General features: G+C 34.5%; 1 protein-coding gene across 1 annotated transcript in view; it reads left to right on the forward strand.

The window, feature by feature from the left end:
- LOC106092378 (sodium-dependent dopamine transporter) overlaps positions 1-17,541 on the forward strand; it is a 46,076-nt gene extending 28,535 nt beyond the window's left edge. Inside the window, exons 3-9 of the mRNA XM_013259221.2 lie at positions 8,887-9,021; positions 9,090-9,244; positions 12,187-12,359; positions 15,042-15,419; positions 15,488-15,725; positions 15,792-16,020; positions 16,209-17,541. Coding sequence (XP_013114675.1) covers positions 8,887-9,021; positions 9,090-9,244; positions 12,187-12,359; positions 15,042-15,419; positions 15,488-15,725; positions 15,792-16,020; positions 16,209-16,591 — 1,691 coding nt within the window. The 3' untranslated portion in view covers positions 16,592-17,541. The remainder of the gene's footprint in view (positions 1-8,886; positions 9,022-9,089; positions 9,245-12,186; positions 12,360-15,041; positions 15,420-15,487; positions 15,726-15,791; positions 16,021-16,208) is intronic.
- The last annotated feature ends 1,502 nt before the right edge of the window (positions 17,542-19,043 follow it).

Raw genomic sequence — 19,043 nt, forward strand, 5'->3', positions numbered from 1 at the left:
AACAAACTGCTACAACAACACCAACAACGAAGCTCGTTTTTAGTTGTTTAAAAGTAGAGTGTTCTCTTAAACGGGGATGGCGTGCTGGTCAGACGCCTCAACCATATTCTTACAGTTCCTATTCGCGGCGCATCTAAGCTTACCATTTTTAACTACCCCAAACTAAGGAAATTTTTCTTACTTTTTTTAAAGAAAAAATTCCTATGCTGAACGACATTTTACTAAATATAAAAAAAAATTTACTAAATCGAAGTACAATAGATTCTCAGCTTTTGGCGTGCAGCTATTAAACGGTTTGCATCGTAGGCACATATTGGGTTGCCCAAAAAGTAATTGCGGATTTTTCATATAGTCGGCGTTGACAAATTTTTTCACAGCTTGTGCATTCTTTCTGTTATCAGCTGTTACTTTTAGCTTGCTTTAGAAAAAAAGTGTAAAAAAAGTATATTTGATTAAAGTTCATTCTAAGTTTTATTAAAAATGCATTTACTTTCTTTTAAAGAATCCCCAATTACTTTTTGGGCAACCCAATATATACAGAACTCTATTATTCATCTTTTTAAAAAAAAATTTCCTTTGCTAAAGGACTTTTCTTAATATTAATACATTTTTATCATAAATCGTAGTAAAATATATTCTCATCTTGTGCCTTACAGCCCGTTACGGTTTGTGACAAAGGGACAAAGATGTTCTAAAGATTTGAACCTAAAATAGGGAAAATTTGTTCAGTTTCTTAAAGAAAAATTACCTTTGCTGAACGACTTTTTACTTAATATTAAGAATTTTTTTTAAATGGTAACAAAAGGGTACTTAATTTTATATGGTATAGCGGCGTAACGGATCGGGTCATAAGCACAGATGTTCTTAAGATTTGAACCCAAGTTAAAGAACTACATTTTTGGCCTCTTTAAAGTAAAATTTCCATTGTAGAACGACTTTTTACTTAATATTAAGACATCTGTTTTATAATAAAGCGACATAACGGGTTGGGTTACAGGCACAGGAGTCCTAAAGATTTGAACACAAAGGAACAGGGGCAAACTTCTCACATATCAATGAGTGCAGTCCGATTCAAGTTTAAGCTCAATGATAAGGGGCCTCCTTTTTATAGCCGAGTCCGAACGACATGCCGCAGTGCGACACCTCTTTGGAGAGAAGTTTTACTTGGCATAGTACCTCACAAATTTTGCCAGCATTAGGAGTGGAAAACCACCGCTGAAAATTTTTTCCTGATGGTCTCGCCAGGATTCGAACCCCGGCGTCCAGCGTCATAGTCGGACATGCTAACCTCTGTGCTACGACGGCCTCCAAGAACCCAAGATAACGAACTTTATTTTAAAGAAAAATTTTATTTGTTGAACGACTATTTACTTTATATTAAGAAAATTTTTATATTAAATAGTAGTATAAAAGATTCTTCATTTTGTGTCGTACATCGATTTAAAGGTTTGGGTCTTAGGCACAAATGTCCTAAAGATTTGATAAAGCACTCCATTTTTCAACTTTGTAAAGAAAAATGTCCCTTGTTGAACCCAAATCTTTTGAGCAAATGAAAATTTTGGATTTTTTAGTAATCCTTTTTTCTTGTGTCTACAAAAGTAATAAGAGCCAAGTTTTTTTTCCCTTCTTAAACGGAATTTAAAACAAAAGATTCCGATCTAAACTTCATGCTTATTTTTTTCTATTATTGTATTAATTTTTTTCAACTTTAGATAAACCAATTATCAAGTTGAGAATACTTCTGCATTTATTGCCTCAGATTCTTTGGGTATTTGGCATCAAATAGCACCAGCACCTCCACCATTGCCACTTTTGCTAAGTTCAAGTATTCACATGACAAATTATTGGCCGCCTTCGAGAGAGTATGAGAACCAGAAAACCATATTTCCTATACCCACCCAATGGTATATGAAATGTGGAACTGACAAAGTAATTTCCTTTAATTTCCGGTCAAAATTAAAAATTCTGACAAAGTTTTGCAGCAGAGTAAAGGGCCTTGTTGGTCTTACGAAGAAAGATAAATAGATAGCCCCATCATAAAGTGATAACAAAATCTCGTTGATAATTTTGCCCTGTTCTACGACACAGGAACAATAAAGAATGACAAGGAAAAAACAACAAAAAAACAATGAACAATTTAATGCTTTTAAAATCACATTATTAGCATGTCCATAATGCTTGAAGGCCATAACGTGGTAGAGAGCTAGCTGTTGCCAATATGGAATGTAGGTATGGCACCGCTGTGGGTGGTGTGAGAAAATTATAATGGTGACGTAGATGCTGTGATAAGGATGCTAGACAATGATATGAATGTGTTAGAAGTTCCCCTTGCCATTTTCATAACAGCCATCCATCCAGCCATACCATATTGGTGATGGTGTCAATGTCGGTGCCGGAATATCGAGGACCAAAATACTATTATGAATAAATCTAATTTTCATTGTTACTACAATGCCAACAACAAATTGAGAAACTCCATCCTTCTGTCACTATACTTAAAAGCATTTATAGGAATACACCCCATTTTCAACAGCATCATACTTGTACTTATGTATGAACCTTTGTATGTATGTTTATGTAAATGTTTCTGTATATATTTCAGGGTATATGCACGCAAAGGTTTTGACTTCAATTAAATGTTACGAGGGTTAATTGGAAAACCATAGGATGGGGTATACTAATCTAGTCATTCCGTTTGTAACACCTCGAAATGTTGATCGAGGACCCCATAAACTATATATATATATTCTTGATCGTCTCGAAATTCTAATTCGAAATAGCCATGTCTGTCCGTCTGTCGAAATCACAATAGCGGTCGAACGCATAGAGTTAGCCGCGTGAAATTTTGCACAAATGCTTTATATTGATATAGGTCGTTGGGGACTGCAAATGGGCCATATCGGATACAGCCCGGTTGAGCTTTTACTTTCATTGTTTCATTGTTGTTTTCATTGATTTCAGCACTAAATTTGGTACCAGCTGAGTGCCAAATTTAGGACTATCCATCTGTCATATAAACCGATATTCTGATTGAGCCCCTATTATCCGCAATTATATTCGCATTGGCTGAAATTTTGTACTATGATGTTTTTTATGACAGATGCGCCAAATATGGTCTGAATCGACCCAAAACCTGATATAGCTCTGAAGTAAGCCGATCTCCCGATTATACTTCTTGGGCCTCTAAAATTTTGCACAATGACTTTTTCTATGACCTCTAAAACCTGAGATAGCTCCCATATAAACCGATTCCCCGATTTCATTCTTTGAGCCCCTATAGGGGGCAGTTCTTGTCTGATTTAACTAAAATTGCACCTACGTGCCAAATATGGTCTAAATCAGTACAGCAATTCCTATTCAGTATCATTTGTTTGTCAAGTTTCACCTTTCACTAAACAAAATCGTAGAGTAAAATTTATTTAACCAATTTCTCATTCGGCCCTCGTTCCATATCCAGCCTATAAATGATAGAAAATAAGGACTTTCTATGGAAGGGACTTGATATTGTATGAGATGACAGTTGTTGTACATGTTCCAGAGACGTATTTGACAATTTAAAGTACCTTTGCCGTGCAACAGCAAAAAACAAACGACAAAAAGAATGTGTCAACAGCACACAGCCATGATATCAACCATGCTAACAGCAATGTCGACAACGCCAATAACAGACAAATACAGGAGTACTTAACAAATACATGGACAGGAACATAGCCAAAAGATTCAATATAAGGCGTCAGAAAGAAAATTTACAAAAAAATTTTAATTTTAAAAATAAAAAATATTGAAATAAAAATATAAAATTAAATGAAATAAATAAAAGATAAAATAAAATAAAATAAAATAAATTAAAATAAAATAAAATTAATAAAAAAAAATTAAATTAAAATATAAAATTAAAATAAATAAATAATAAATAAAATAAAATAAAATAAAATAAAACAAAATAAAATAAAATAAAATAAAATAAAATAAAATAAAATAAAATAAAATAAAATAAAATAAAATAAAATAAAATAAAATAAAATCCGTACTTTGGTACCAAAAGCCCCCCCCCCCCCCCCCCCCCCAAGAAACCCATGGTACGACCAGGAGTGCCAAAAAGCTACTGAAGCGAAGAATGCGGCATACAAGGAGAAGAACAAGGAAATGGAAAGACGTAAGAAAGAGCGAATCGTGATGTTCAGGAGCCAGAATGAATTCCGAAAAGTCTTACAAAGAATTAAAAATCAAACCGATGGCTTTGGTGCAGGCATATCCTCCTGCACAGACAAAGAAGGAAATTTGGAAACTGATACTGATAGTGTGCTGAGAATATAGAAAGAACACTTTTACCAGCTGCTGGTATCCGATGATGGTGGCTATGAGAACCAATCCCTGACGATGGTATAGAATGTGTACCACTTTATCAAAACGCGGTTCACGTTGCAGTATCCCGGCTGAAAATTAATAAGGCAGCAGGAGCCGATGAATTGCCGGCTGAAATGTTTAAGATTGGAAACGACACACTAATAAAGCGTATGCATCAGCTCGTCTGCGCAATTTGGCTACAAGAACGCATACCCGATGATTGGAACCTCAGCATACTATGTCTCGAACACACTTTGTGAAAGATAAAAGTCTAAAGTCAACGAAATAATTGGACACTATCAGTGAGGCTTTAGGCCACCATAGACCAGATATTTACACTGCGCCAAATACTGGAAAAGACCGGAGAAGGACAAATCAACACCTACCATCTTTTCGTTGACCTATACGTTCAACGTTCGTTCGACAGACCTATACATTCAAAGTTATTTCAGGCCATGTCTTGGTTTGGTATCCCTGCAAAACTAATACGACTTTGCATGATGACACTTGCTAATACACGCTTCTCAGTTAAAAGAGGAAAGAACCTATCCGAACCTTTCAATACCAAACGAGGTATCAGACAGGGAGACAACCTCTCGTTAATATCCTGCTGGAGAAGATTATACGAGATGCAGGTGCTGTTTTTGTTGTTTTAGCCACATTTGCATGTGGAAGTGGCGATACTCGTCAAGTTCTTATAGGCGAGAAAGCTCGCTCCGGTCTTTACGACCGATCGCCGCGAGAACATAATGGTCATTTGTTATTTAAAGGCGCCAAAAACTCGTCCTGTCGTATTGAGCATCATAGGCACTCAATATTTAAGCAGGAGCCGGTACCACCCGGCCTCTCACTGAGACTCTCTTCTCGATACCGCTGATTGTCCGGGACTGCCGTTGCAGCTACTCCGTATGGAGCATTTCACAATCCGCAACCTGTGGACGCGCCCGGTAGCTTACAGCTAAGCTTTTCGTGACAGCGATGAATACCGCACAGATCGAACCTCAAAGCTCCAGCCTGTGTGGTGCTCACAACTATCCCTTGCCGGGAGATGCAAGTGTGAAGAGGCATGGCACACTACTCACAAAAGAACATATGCTATTTGCCTATGCCGACGACATCGATATTATAGGTTGGTCACCGGACCAAGAAAGAAGAAAGCCTTTGAAAGTATCGAAAGAGAATCAACGAATGTGGGTTTGGCAGTAAATGAAGATACGACAAAGTGGATGATATCAACTCCCACAATGCCTGTAAACCCGATCAGATAAAGAAAATGGAGAATGTTGGGAACCACAACTTTGAGATAGTCAGCAACTTTATCTACCTCGGCACCACCAAAACAAAGGTAGGATAATATTGCCTATCAAATGCTATCTTGGACTGAACAAGAAAATGAGGATCAAAGCCACCTCTCAACAGACAAAATTACACTTTACAAGACACTGATACTACCCGTGCTGATATATGGCTCCGAAGCATGTGGCTCCGTAGCGAAAGCAGATGAGGCAGTAATTGGAGTGTTTGAGAGAAAATCCTTCGTAAAATATATGGACCAGTTTGCGTTAATGGAGAATATAGGCGTCGTATAAACAACGAACTGTATAACGACAATAGAAAGTCAAACGCATCAAAATATAACATATGCGTTGGCTAGGATATGTAGTCAGAATGGGTGAAGAGGCTCCAGCAAATGGAAGACCAAAACTCCAACAAAGTGACCAGGTGGAAAGCGACATCTCGAAACTGGGTGTCAGAAATTAGAGTAGAAACGCAGAAGATCGAGACGCTTGGGCATCTATTCTACGTTCGGCTAGAGGAATAAATTTCCTCTAATGGCCAATTAAAGTAATGTAAGTAAATAAATTAAAATAATATAAAATAAAAAGATTTAAAACAAAATAAAATATAATTAAATAAAATCATTTTACCCAGAAACAAATTTTAAAACATTAATATTTACAGCGGTCAAAAAAAGTATTCATCATTAGCAAAATTGATAATAAATTCACTTATTTTGGGTAATTGAAGAAAATTTAAAGTAAACAAATAATGCAGTTTTATGCAATAGTTTATTTTTCGTAATATGTTTTAAAATAAATTCAAAAAATTAATTTAATTAGCGCAAAAAATGCAATTTTATATAATAACACCAAAAACAGAACAAAAAAAGTATTCATCATTGATGTGCTATCATCAAAGTCAAATTCAAATATTATTTGGGAATCCCCCTTTTCTGTTTTATTTAGTAAAGGAGGCTTTGCCCTTGACAGCAAATATTTAATTTCATTGAAAATATAGTTTTTGTCAAAATGGGTCGTAAGCAAAACGAGGTTTCTGATGAGGTAAAAGTTTTGATAATAAAACACCACAGGAATGGTTTAACTCAAAAAACTATCAGTGAAATATTAAATAGACCACGATCTACTATACAATCCATCATCAGAAAGTGGACAGAAACGAAAACTGTTGACAATAAACCAAGATCTGGTCGACCAAAAGCACTTTCAGTTGGAGATGTGCGTTGGCTAGTGCGGCAAGTTCAGAAAACTCCGAAGACAAATGCGACCATTCTTCGTAAAAACACTATGGAATATTTAGGGAAGGAAGTTACTACACAAACAATTCGAAATACACTCAAAAGGCATAGTTACAGAGGAAGAACTGCACGTAAGAAGCCCTTTATAAATAAAATAAACCGAGTGAAAAGGCTAAACTTCGCAAAAATGTATGTAAAACAGCCCGAATCATTTTGGAAAACAGTCATTTTTGCAGACGAGAGCAAGTTTAATCTTTTTGGTGCGATGGAAAGGTCATAGTGTACAGAAAACCAAATACAGAGCTTGAAGAACGAAACACAGTTGCTACTGTAAAACATGGTGGAGGTGGTTTAATGGTTTGGGGGTGTATGGCGGCTTCAGGAGCGGGAAATCTTGAAATTATTAATGGAGTAATGGATCATAAGTATTACATTGACATTTTAAAGAGGAATTTAAAAGATAGTGCTGTAAAACTTGGGCTTGGTAATAACTTTCAATATTATCAAGATAACGACCCCAAACATTCTGCTTTAAATACCAAGATGTGGATGCTGTATAACTGCCCCAAAGTCATTAAAACTCCACCTCAAAGTCCCGACTTGAACCCAATTGAACATCTTTGGGAACATCTCGAACGCAAATTGAGAACGCGCAATTTTTCGAGCAAGAGTCAAATGCAACAGGTGATAATGGAGGAATGGACTAATATAGACCAAAATATAACCGCTAAATTAGTCCAATCGATGTCAAACCGTTTAAAAGAAGTTATAAGACGCGGTGGTCGAATAACAAAGTATTAATTTTTTTAAATTATGTTATTTATTTTTTTGTTTTTTTGCAATGATGAATACTTTTTTTGTTTAATTTTTTGTGTTCAGCTGTAAAATGGCTCTTTTTGTTCCAATAAAAACTATTTTTTCTTTAAAAACAATGAAATTGTGTACATATATATCACACAAGCACTACTGCATCATTAGTTTAATATGTTTTTATTCCAATTGTCTTTTGTAGACTTATTAAAAAAAAAACATTGAATGATGAATACTTTTTTTGACCGCTGTACATGCATTTACCAATACATACTTACATAAATACGTCAAAGGCCACGTTCATGGCTCTCAGCATACACAATTTGTTGTTGTAATCACCATTGACGCCGTTCAAAAGATGGTGATAATGATGATGATGATGATGGTAATGGTGATAATGTCAGGATGGCTGATATAATTTGCTGGTGTTTGAAGGTACATATGTAAGTGTATTTGGGTGGGGTATCGTTATCTTTCATTATCATCTAACCTAGCTTTTATGCTGTCATAAGTGGTGTTATAAACACATTCATGGCCTACCCAATTTCCATCTCAGCCCAGCACTTTATTACGAGTAGGTCCATAAATATGTTCATGTAAATCGTCCTGTATTGTAACGAAGGGCAACAATATGGAGCAATGATGACGTCACACAAGGATAATTCAATTGTTTTAACCTTAATGTTGTTCCCCAGCCATGGGCAAAATTGAGTCCTAAAGGAAGATAAAGAAAAAAGCAACAACTTAAATCATCACATAATTGAAAAAGTTCAGAAAGGCAATTTACGAAATAAGCAGAAAATGTGTGGTATTACTTTTTTTTTAAATACATACTATATAAGAATCTTGATCGTAATTTCATACAATATTTACTGAAATATAGAAATATGACTTTTGAAAAAAATTCAAATTTTTTTCATTTGAAACTTTGTCGAATCGTTGAATTTGTGTTCAAACGAAATTATTATTTCTGGTGTCCACCATGGTAAATATATTAGAAGGTTGAGTTTGACATTCGATGAATTCGCAACGTGGTTATGTACTCGCTAATAGCATTGTAGTGATTTTTATAAGTTCCGCAGCTTTTTATAAATTCGTCATAAAAAGAAAATATCTGATTATCCAGATAAAAAAGATTTTTCATAGTTTCAAATTAAACTATAAAATTCTCAATGCAATCCTTTTCTTTTCAGGCGCTTTTCTTGTACCTTATTGTATTATGTTATTAGTTGGTGGTATACCACTCTTTTACATGGAATTAGCTTTAGGCCAACACAATCGTAAAGGTGCCATAACATGTTGGGGGCGGCTGGTGCCGCTCTTTAAAGGTAATTTAACATCCATCAAATGCTTCAATTAAATTTTATTTTAAATTTATTCATCTTTGTGCTTCTAGGAATTGGATATGCTGTCGTTTTAATAGCATTCTATGTTGATTTTTATTACAATGTTATCATTGCGTGGTCACTGCGTTTCTTTTTTGCCTCATTTACGAATTCCTTACCCTGGACATCATGTACAAATTTTTGGAATACCGATGATTGTAAGCCGGTAAGAACGAATACTTTGTTATGAACCTTAAGAATCTTTACTGTCGTTGAAATTGGTCTAAACTCCTTATGTCTAACTAGCTGATCCATTGTAATTCAGTACACATCCTACACTTTATTGAAAATAATTTTGTTTTGTTGAATTTTGAAGCCTTTTCAATTTTGGTGTTCTGCCATAGATATGGTCTGATCGGTCCATGAATTCGCTCTTTCTTTTTTGGAGTTAGATCAGCTCTATACTCTACACAATGGGCCCAATGAATGGTTCTGGGGGCAAAGAATCCTAAAAGCAGCAAGGACTCCAACATTTTTAACCATTTTGCATACACTGACCTCTCCTATTATCGCCAGCATCCATACCAATATGGTTCAAATCGCTTCATAACCTGATATAGCTTACTTATAAACTGATCTCCCGATTATACTTCTTGAGTTCCTAGACAATTCAGTACACATCCTACACTTTATTGAAAATAATTTTGTTTTGTTGAATTTTGAAGCCTTTTCAATTTTGGTGTTCTGCCATAGATATGGTCTGATCGGTCCATGAATTCGCTCTTTCTTTTTTGGAGTTAGATCAGCTCTATACTCTACACAATGGGCCCAATGGATGGTTCTGGGGGCAAAGAATCCTAAAAGCAGCAAGGATTCCAACATTTTGAACCATATTGCATACACTGACCTCTCCTATTATCGCCAGCATCCATACCAATATGGTTCAAATCGCTTCATAACCTGATATAGCTTACTTATAAACTGATCTCCCGATTATACTTTTTGAGTTCCTAGACAATGCAATTCTTTTTTTTTAAATTTTCCAATATCCAATTGCAATCGATCTCTTACAGGAAAAGATTTCGGGCCGTGTGACTGGCCCGGGACTGAGATCTTGTGATTTAACACCTTGCGACATCTTCCTTTGGGCACACGTAAAACATAATGTGTAAGTCAACAGCCCAGCGTCGATTCAAGACCTCAAAGATAGAATTTGTGAGGGTATCGAGGACATGGCAAGGTTCGCTTAAGTTTAAGTGTCAGTCTGCCATTAGACTTACTTAGACGTTATCGCCCATTGTGATCCCACAAGAACAGGAGAAGGAAGATGCCTTCTAGTTTCTTCCGTAGAAGATGATCCACACTTCTTTAAAAAGCCCAACAACGTGCGAATGCCCACATCCGCTAAATCCCAAGTTCCCAAAGAAATTAGAATCTAAAGTGGAACTCCTTCTGACTGACAGTGCAGGACACACACACACCGAAGGTGTTTTATAGTCTCTTCATCTTCAACGTGCTCACAGCTTCGGCACAAATCGTTACTAACAACCTTTTGTCAGCATATTTTCCGATCAGACTGTGAGCTGTCATGGCGGACACTATGACTGAGGCGTCTGTTCTAGCCAGCGACAACAAAGTAGTTGACCTCTGCAAGTGTAGATTAGGCCACATAATTTTAGAATGCTTGTGACCATCGATCATTTGTTGCCCTTCGGGCCTAATCCTGAAGACTTAGTTAACATGTCGCTAGAGGCATACACACGGCGATACTAGGAACTACCCTAAACATTCCAAGGGAACTGGACCCTGAAATGTGTAAGGTAGTTCCTAGTCTCGCAAACTCATCCGCTCTATAATTCCCTGGGATATCTCTGTATTCCGGAACCTGAACAGTGAATTTTAAACAGTTCATCCATCTCGTTGAGAGATCTGCGACAGTCGAGGCTGTATTTGAATTTAGAAATAAGGGTTTTAATGGCAGCCCGCCTGTTTGAGAAGATATTTATGCCAGTCGTCGTTATGACATTATATCATAGCTATTCCACCATTTTTTTAATTGCAAGGATCTCCGCTTGATACACACTGCAGGGGTCGGGTAACCTTCTCGTTATAACCAGCCCAAGTTCTTCAGAGTACACCCCAAATCCCACCTAGTCGTCTAGTTTGGAACCATCCATACAACCAAAGAAATTAATCGGCTGTTATCAGCAAATACTGCCTGCTGATATTAAATTAAAGGTTTTAAGCTTTTGAATGAATCCATAAAATTTTTTTTTCAACAACATTTTAGGCTATTTGCTATGTTTTAATAAAAAAAATGCCAACTATACTGGTTAATTTTTTGTTTAAAAGCATAAATATGATGTAAGTTGTTATTTTGTTTGCTGTTATTTAAATTCGTTCAAAAATTAGCAAATTTCAGAAAACTGCTGTCCCATTTTCTGCAGACTTTATGCTGTTTCAGCAAACATTTGTACAGTTTTTACTAACAAATTTTTATGAGTGTATAGAAGTCTTTATAGCTTCTATTACCACGGATATTGTAGTTCCAATGGGTTCTATCTGGAATAATCGTATAGTACTTTTTATCATAAAGCGGGCCAGGCAGGGTGTAATCCGCACTACCTGGAACATCGGACATTGTATCAAGGATATCACCGCTTCCCTAGGAGCTTCCCTGTATAACTTTTAACTAAATAATCAGATGTGGAAACTTTATGCGTCAAAGTCGTTGTAAATTTTGTCACAAATTCAAATCATGCATAAAGATGAAAATCGAACTATAAATGCCTTCGTAAATTGCAAACTTCGAAGCAGAGCTCGTTCAAAATTGCAAAACAAAAAAATTAAATGTCGAATATCCCCGAAAAAAGACGAGATATTGTAGACCTCAAGTGAAATTGGACCACCAAAAGGCGCCCGGACAACCTAGAGCCTGATTTTTGTACACGATCTCGCTAGCAACTCAGCTCTAAACATTCCAAAATTCACAGAGATATATCTACCCGTTTTCACACGGCATATTTTTTTCGATTTTTTTCACTGCATAACGTCAAATATTATTCCCCTTATTGATTGTCCATTAATTCATCCTAAATTCATCAATACGTATAAATTGTCCATTTATTCAAAAAAATCTCTTTTATAAACCCTTTTATTTATTTACAGTTCGAACAGCAAACCAGTTCTCCCTCCCTGATAGGTGCCAATATTAGCGATAGTTTGTTAAATTCAACAATTACCTCCGAATTCAATACATCACTGGCAAATCTCACTTTGGCGCTATCCACCACAACGCCAGCCAGCGAACGTTTTCAATCAGCAGCGTCTGAATATTTCAAGTAAGTTTAACTGCATGTTCCACTAATTCTTTGTCAAATATGTAACTCAACTCATTCAAGCATCTGATTTTTCATTATGAAACCGGCTAATTTTGACTTACAAGTGAACCAGTATTTACTTTACAAGGTTGCGAAAACCAAAAAACTATTATTAAAATTTTTTTTAAATCTTTGCCATTGAGGATGTGAAATTGGTACTCTGTTTTTAGTTGTGAACAACTTCAACAAAATATCTTAATTAACACAGAAAAAAAAACTGAAAAACTTCGACAAAATATCTTAATTAACACAGAAAAAATATCACGAAATTTAATTCAATTAATTTTTTAATTGAATCCGGATTTTTTTTCAATTATGATCGTGATTTGAATTTTGGCAATTTTCAATTAAAAAATTAATTGATTCAATCATTTTTTTTAATTGGATCTGAACTTTTTTTCCATTACGATCGTGATTGAAACTTTTAATTAAAAAATTAATTGATTCAATTTTTTTTTTTAATTTAACCTTAAATAATGTTTAAAATTTAATCTTGTTCAATTAAACAATAACGGCCAAGACCACAAACTTTTTTCTTTTTGCCACTAAAATTTTTCGCCAATTTATTAACAACATCTGATTTTATAGCTGTCTTCATTGAAGTGACAAACGAATCGAGTGTTAAAAAGAAAAAATATGTTAGTTGTCTAGGCAGTAAGTTCTTTCAATAATATTTTTATAGAATCGGAATTTTTTTATACCCAACAGCACTGTTATAGGTGTCCGCTTTTGAAAACATCTAGCCGCTCAAAATTTTGATAAATACTCATTATATATAGAAGATAAATCTTCCCCACAAACAGTCCTTCAACTACCTTAACGGCATACCGGCTCTTTAGCATTGATCTTATGTTTTTATTTATATTCATAAAGTTACTGCCTCGCTAGTCTTCTTTTTGTATTTCGGAAAACATTATTTTCCGTTTCATTTTTGAAAGGAGTGATCTTGGACCCAAAAGATAAACCTTAAATTTGTGTTCTAGGAGTTTTACATATGTTAACCATGTTGCATCCAAATCGAGGGACCACCCTGTACAACGCGCTTTTCGCAAAGGTTTTAATATAACATTTAAATATTTTCAAATAAACTTTTAATTGATTCAATTAAAAAATTAATTAAATATTTCGAAAACTTCTATCATTTTTTAATTGGATCGATTAAAAAATTAAGTAAATATGTCAAGAAATTCAATCATTTTTTTAATTGGATCAATTAAAAAATTAATTGAAAATTTAAAAAATTTTCAATCATTTTTTTAATTGAATATGCAAGTTTTTATACCCACCACCGAAGGAAGGGGGTATATTCATTTTGTCATTTCATTAGCAACAAATCGAAATATCCATTTCCGACCCTATAAAGTAACTATATATTCTTGATCTTTGTAAAAATCTAAGACGATCCAGCCATGTCCGTCCGTCTGTCTGTTGAAATCACGCTACAGTCTTCAAAAATAGAGATATTGAGCTGAAACTTCGCACAGATTTCTTTTTTATCCATAAGCAGGTTAAGTTCGAAGATTGGCTATATCGGACGATATTTTGATATAGCTTCCATATAGACCGATCTCTCGATTTAAGGTCTAGGGCCCATAAAAGGCGCATTTAATGTCCGATTTCGCTAAAATTTGAGACAGTGAGATGTGTTAAGTCCTTCGACATCCTTTCATACGATTTGGATGAAAATTTGCACATAGTATTCTGTTATGACTTCCAACAACTGTGCCAAGTAGGGTTTAAATTTGTGTATAACCTGATATAGATCCCATATAAACCGATCTCCGATTTGACGTCTTGAGCCCATGGCAGTAACAGTTTTTGACCGATCTGGCTGAAATTGTGCACATAGTGTTCTGTTATGAGTTCCAACAACTGCGCCAAGTAGGGTTTAAATCTGTGTATAACCTGATATAGATCCCTGAATTCTTGAGCCAAGCCGGGATTTTTTCCGATTTGGCTGAAATTTTTCGTATAGTGCTCTGTTATGTCACTCAAAAACTGCGCCAAGTACGGTCCAAATCGGTCTATAACTAGATATAGCTCCCATATTTTAGCAGAATTCATGGTGGTGGGTTTCCAAAATTCGGCCCGGCCGAACTTAGCACGTTTTTACTTATTACTTGTTTTAAGAAAATTTTTTCAATCACCTTTCCCAAAAACGTTGATCGATATGATCATTTTCGTGATTGAAGCAGTTTCAATTAAAAAATTAATTGGATCAACTTATTTCGTGATTGAAACCGATTTTTAATTTTTCTGTGTACTTAAAAATATTTACGGCAAATTTTTTGCAAAAAATCCTGACATCAATATTACACTATTAACTAATTGTGCCTAATTGCTACTTTTAAGTCATTAGCCAATAATAAATAACTCTATTAGCATTTTAAGTTTTCATTTAAAAATTTTTTTTTATGTTGTTCACGTGGAAAGCCGAATAGAGTACTAACCCTTACTATAATTTTCAAATTTCATTTTGACATCCTCAATGTTCATGGAGTCTTTCCACTTTCTGCTGTAGACAAGTGAGCCCTACAAACGAATGAAAATCGCTACTTACCGCAGAGTATATGTAATTTGCTCTTTATTTTCCTCTTATAATCCTTCTTTTTTTCTTCTGCTCTTTTCTTTTGCAATTTTCAGCCGTTATATTTTAGAGTTAAACCAAAGTGATGGTCTTCACAATCTGGGTTCTATTAAATGGGACTTGGTTTTATGTCTGCTGATAGTCTATCTGATATGTTACTTCTCGCTGTGGAAGGGTATTGGTACCTCAGGCAAAGTTGTGTGGTTTACTGCCCTCTTCCCCTATGTGGTATTATTAATTCTGCTCATACGTGGCATAACCTTACCCGGTTCGGCCATGGGCATACAGTATTATTTAAATCCAAATTTCGATGCCATTTACAAGGCAGAAGTTTGGGTTGATGCTGCCACGCAAGTGTTCTTCTCATTGGGACCCGGATTTGGGGTGCTATTAGCCTATGCTTCATATAATAAATATCATAATAATGTTTATAAGTGAGTATGACTAAACGGATTCTGAATGAATTTCTTAAAACTTCTTAAATTTATTCTCTTCTTTGCAGGGATGCTTTACTAACTAGTTGTATAAATTCGGCAACAAGTTTTGCTGCTGGTTTTGTGATATTCTCTGTGCTGGGCTATATGGCACATACCTCGGGTCAAAACATTGAGGATGTGGCCACCGAAGGTCCTGGCTTGGTATTTGTGGTATACCCAGCGGCCATTGCCACCATGCCGGGCAGTACCTTCTGGGCATTGATATTCTTCATGATGTTGCTGACTTTAGGATTGGATAGTTCGGTATATTAAAAAACTAATAGTAATTATATTACAATTGATATATAATTTTAACATTTTCTTTTGCAGTTTGGTGGTTCTGAGGCCATTATCACAGCCTTAAGTGATGAATTCCCAAAAATTGGCCGCAATCGTGAGATATTCGTTGCTGGTCTATTTTCACTATATTTTGTGGTGGGTCTGGCCAGCTGCACCCAAGGAGGTTTTTACTTTTTCCAACTCTTGGATCGTTATGCCGCAGGCTATTCGATATTGGTGGCGGTATTCTTCGAAGCAATAGCAGTCTCATGGATTTATGGTAGATAAAAAAGAAGATATACACCGGTATTCACAAAACTTAAGGAAGATTTGAAATAGGTTTAGTTGACAGATTTCCTTTATAGACATGACAAATAAACCTATTTGAAGGCTCCATTAAGTTTTGTGGAAAAGACCGAAAGTATTTAAAAATAATTTGAATTATTTTTTTATTATTTTAAAATCCAGGAACCGATCGCTTTTGTGAGGATATTCGCGATATGATAGGCTTTCGCCCTGGCTACTATTGGCAAGTATGTTGGCGTTTTGTGGCACCAATATTTTTGCTCTTTATCACTGTTTATGGACTGATCGGTTATGAACCGCTGTCATATGAGGATTATACCTATCCACGATGGGCCAATGCCTTGGGTTGGTGCATAGCAGGCTCATCGGTTATGATGATACCAGCGGTGGCCATATTCAAAATTTGCACCACACCGGGTACATTAAGGCAACGTTTGCGAATACTCACCACACCATGGCGGGATCAGCAGTTATCGGTTAATGGAGTGACAGCCGATGCCACACAAGTTCGCTTGACCGATACCAAGGAGGCTTCAGAGGTTTGAAATCAACCATTTGCCAGATTTCAAGTTTATTATGTATAGTATTTAAACAAGAAACATGAGATATTCCAATATACCCATATATACAGACACATACACCATTATTTATTATTGTTAAATATGAGATAACTTAAGAAGAGAAGTAATAAAAATTTTTATGTAGATAACCCTCAAAATGCAAAACAAAATAATGCTCAGAACCATCAACTCGATATGCAAAACTATTTAGGGAATTAGTCTATAAATTATACAAAACAACAAAAACAAGAAAACTTATAACAAAGACCAATCTAAACTCTAAAATAATGAATTTAATTTTATATTTTTAAAGTTCACCTTTCTTTTGTAAAATAAATACAAATGCAAATTTCATATACAACGTACTTAGGTTTCTATATCTAAACGAATATAAATAATAATTAAAAGAGATAAACATACTGAAAACTTAACAAAAGTTCATAAATAATGTTCTTCTTATAAATCTAAATCTAAAGCTACTGTTAAACAATGACACCGAAAAAAATAACCATAAAATGCTGTGTAGATAATATTAGTGTGAATTTAAGTAAACATATGAAAAAGATCATGCAATCTATGAAATTGTGCATCATATTTAGGAAAATAAAAACAATGAAAAAACACAAATATTGCTTTCTTAGGAATTTAGCCAATAAAAACAAGTAAATTTCATACTTATCGTATTACTATTACTAGCATGTATAAATATAGAAACCAAACTGAACATGCCATTTGGAAATTGAGAAACTTTTGTATATATTAAAGAAATCCATAAGCAAATATGAGAAAAAGGTGTAGTTAAAAGCTTTAAAATTAGTTAAGGACCATAAGAACAAGACCGAAAATATATACACAAATTGAGCTTTTTTATTTTGTTACATATGTTTCTTCCACTAATTTTTGTAAAATAAAGAAGAGAACAAATTTTGATAATATTTATTCAACAGCCATGAATATATATTATTAAATTATATATTTTGTTTTTAATTATTATTTCATTATAATTACTTTCTATAATAATCATTCACACTTCCTTGTAACAAAATACCTAATTAAAGATTAATAACTATTTTTGTTTACAATATTAAACAAAAAAAAAATAACATTTTCCTTACAGCCATAGGAAAATATTATTTTTTATTTCATAATAAAATTTTTTTTTAATAATTTTAAATTTTTTATTTAATAATAATTTTTTTTCACGATTCTTTTGTTTGTTCTTGAGATTAGCAAAAACAAAAAAACATATATTTTTTTTATTTTGTGCAGAAACAATATACCGAGATCATTTTTTAAAATAAAAATCTACATTTACAAAATAGAATAAAATGAATGAAATAAATAAACTAAAATAAAATGAAATAAAATAAAATAAAACAAAATAAAATAAAACAAAATAAAACAAAATAAAATAAAATAAAACAAAATAGAATAAAATAAAACAAAAAAAAATATAAAATTAAATAAAATAAAATAATCTCTATATATCTCTTGTATTGAAATCTGCCAGCTTTTTCGTAAAGCTGGACATTTTTGAGGATATACATACTCAGAACGTTTTGACATACGAGCGCTATTTGTGATGTTTACAGTAACTTAAAAGATACATCTCACCCAAAAAATGGAATCAAATCGTGAACATTTTCGTGCGATTATTTTTTACAACTTTCGACGTGGATTAACTCAACAACATTGCCTCGATGAACTTAATTCAATTCTTGGCGATGAAGCTTCATCAAGGACTACTGTTCAAGCGAGGTCGTAGTTCAATCCAAGACGAATTCGTGAAGATTGCCCAAATTCAGTTGTTGTTCCAAAAACCATTGATGCTGGGCGCCAACTGATATTGCACGATCGTCATGTGACCTATCGTGAGATTGAGACAACCTTAGGCATTAGTGGGACCAGCATACATTCAATATTGCATTGCCGTCAAGAAAATTTGTTCGCATTGAATCCCACACAATTTGTCAATCGCTTAAAAAAGGCTCGTGTCGATTGGTCGAAAGAAAGGCTCCAAAAATATGAAACAACTGCATTTCTGAGCACTCAAAACATCGATTTGATGAGTCACCCGCCGTAGTCCTTACTTGACACCGAATGACTTCTTTTTATTCCCGTACATAAAAAATAAGGTACTAAATAGTACCAAATAGTAAGAACATGGCAATATTTGCGCAGGGCGAACGGATAGGGCTAGGAGAGTGTTCTTTGGCTCGAATTTAAGAGCGTCTCGACAAACTAAGATTTGGTGACAAAAATTTCTCAAAATCGTACCGGAAGTGGAAGACATAGTACGTTTAAAAACGCAATAGGTACTTTTTGGTACCTTTTTTGTTAATTGGGCAAGAGCTTTGAATTTTGGTACTTAAGTGCAATATGGCAACCTAAATTGTTTTTGGACTTTTGGACATTTAGATACTAAAAAGACCCAAAA

This window comes from Stomoxys calcitrans, chromosome 5 (genome assembly GCF_963082655.1).
Source record: "Stomoxys calcitrans chromosome 5, idStoCalc2.1, whole genome shotgun sequence".
NCBI lineage: Eukaryota > Metazoa > Arthropoda > Insecta > Diptera > Muscidae > Stomoxys > Stomoxys calcitrans.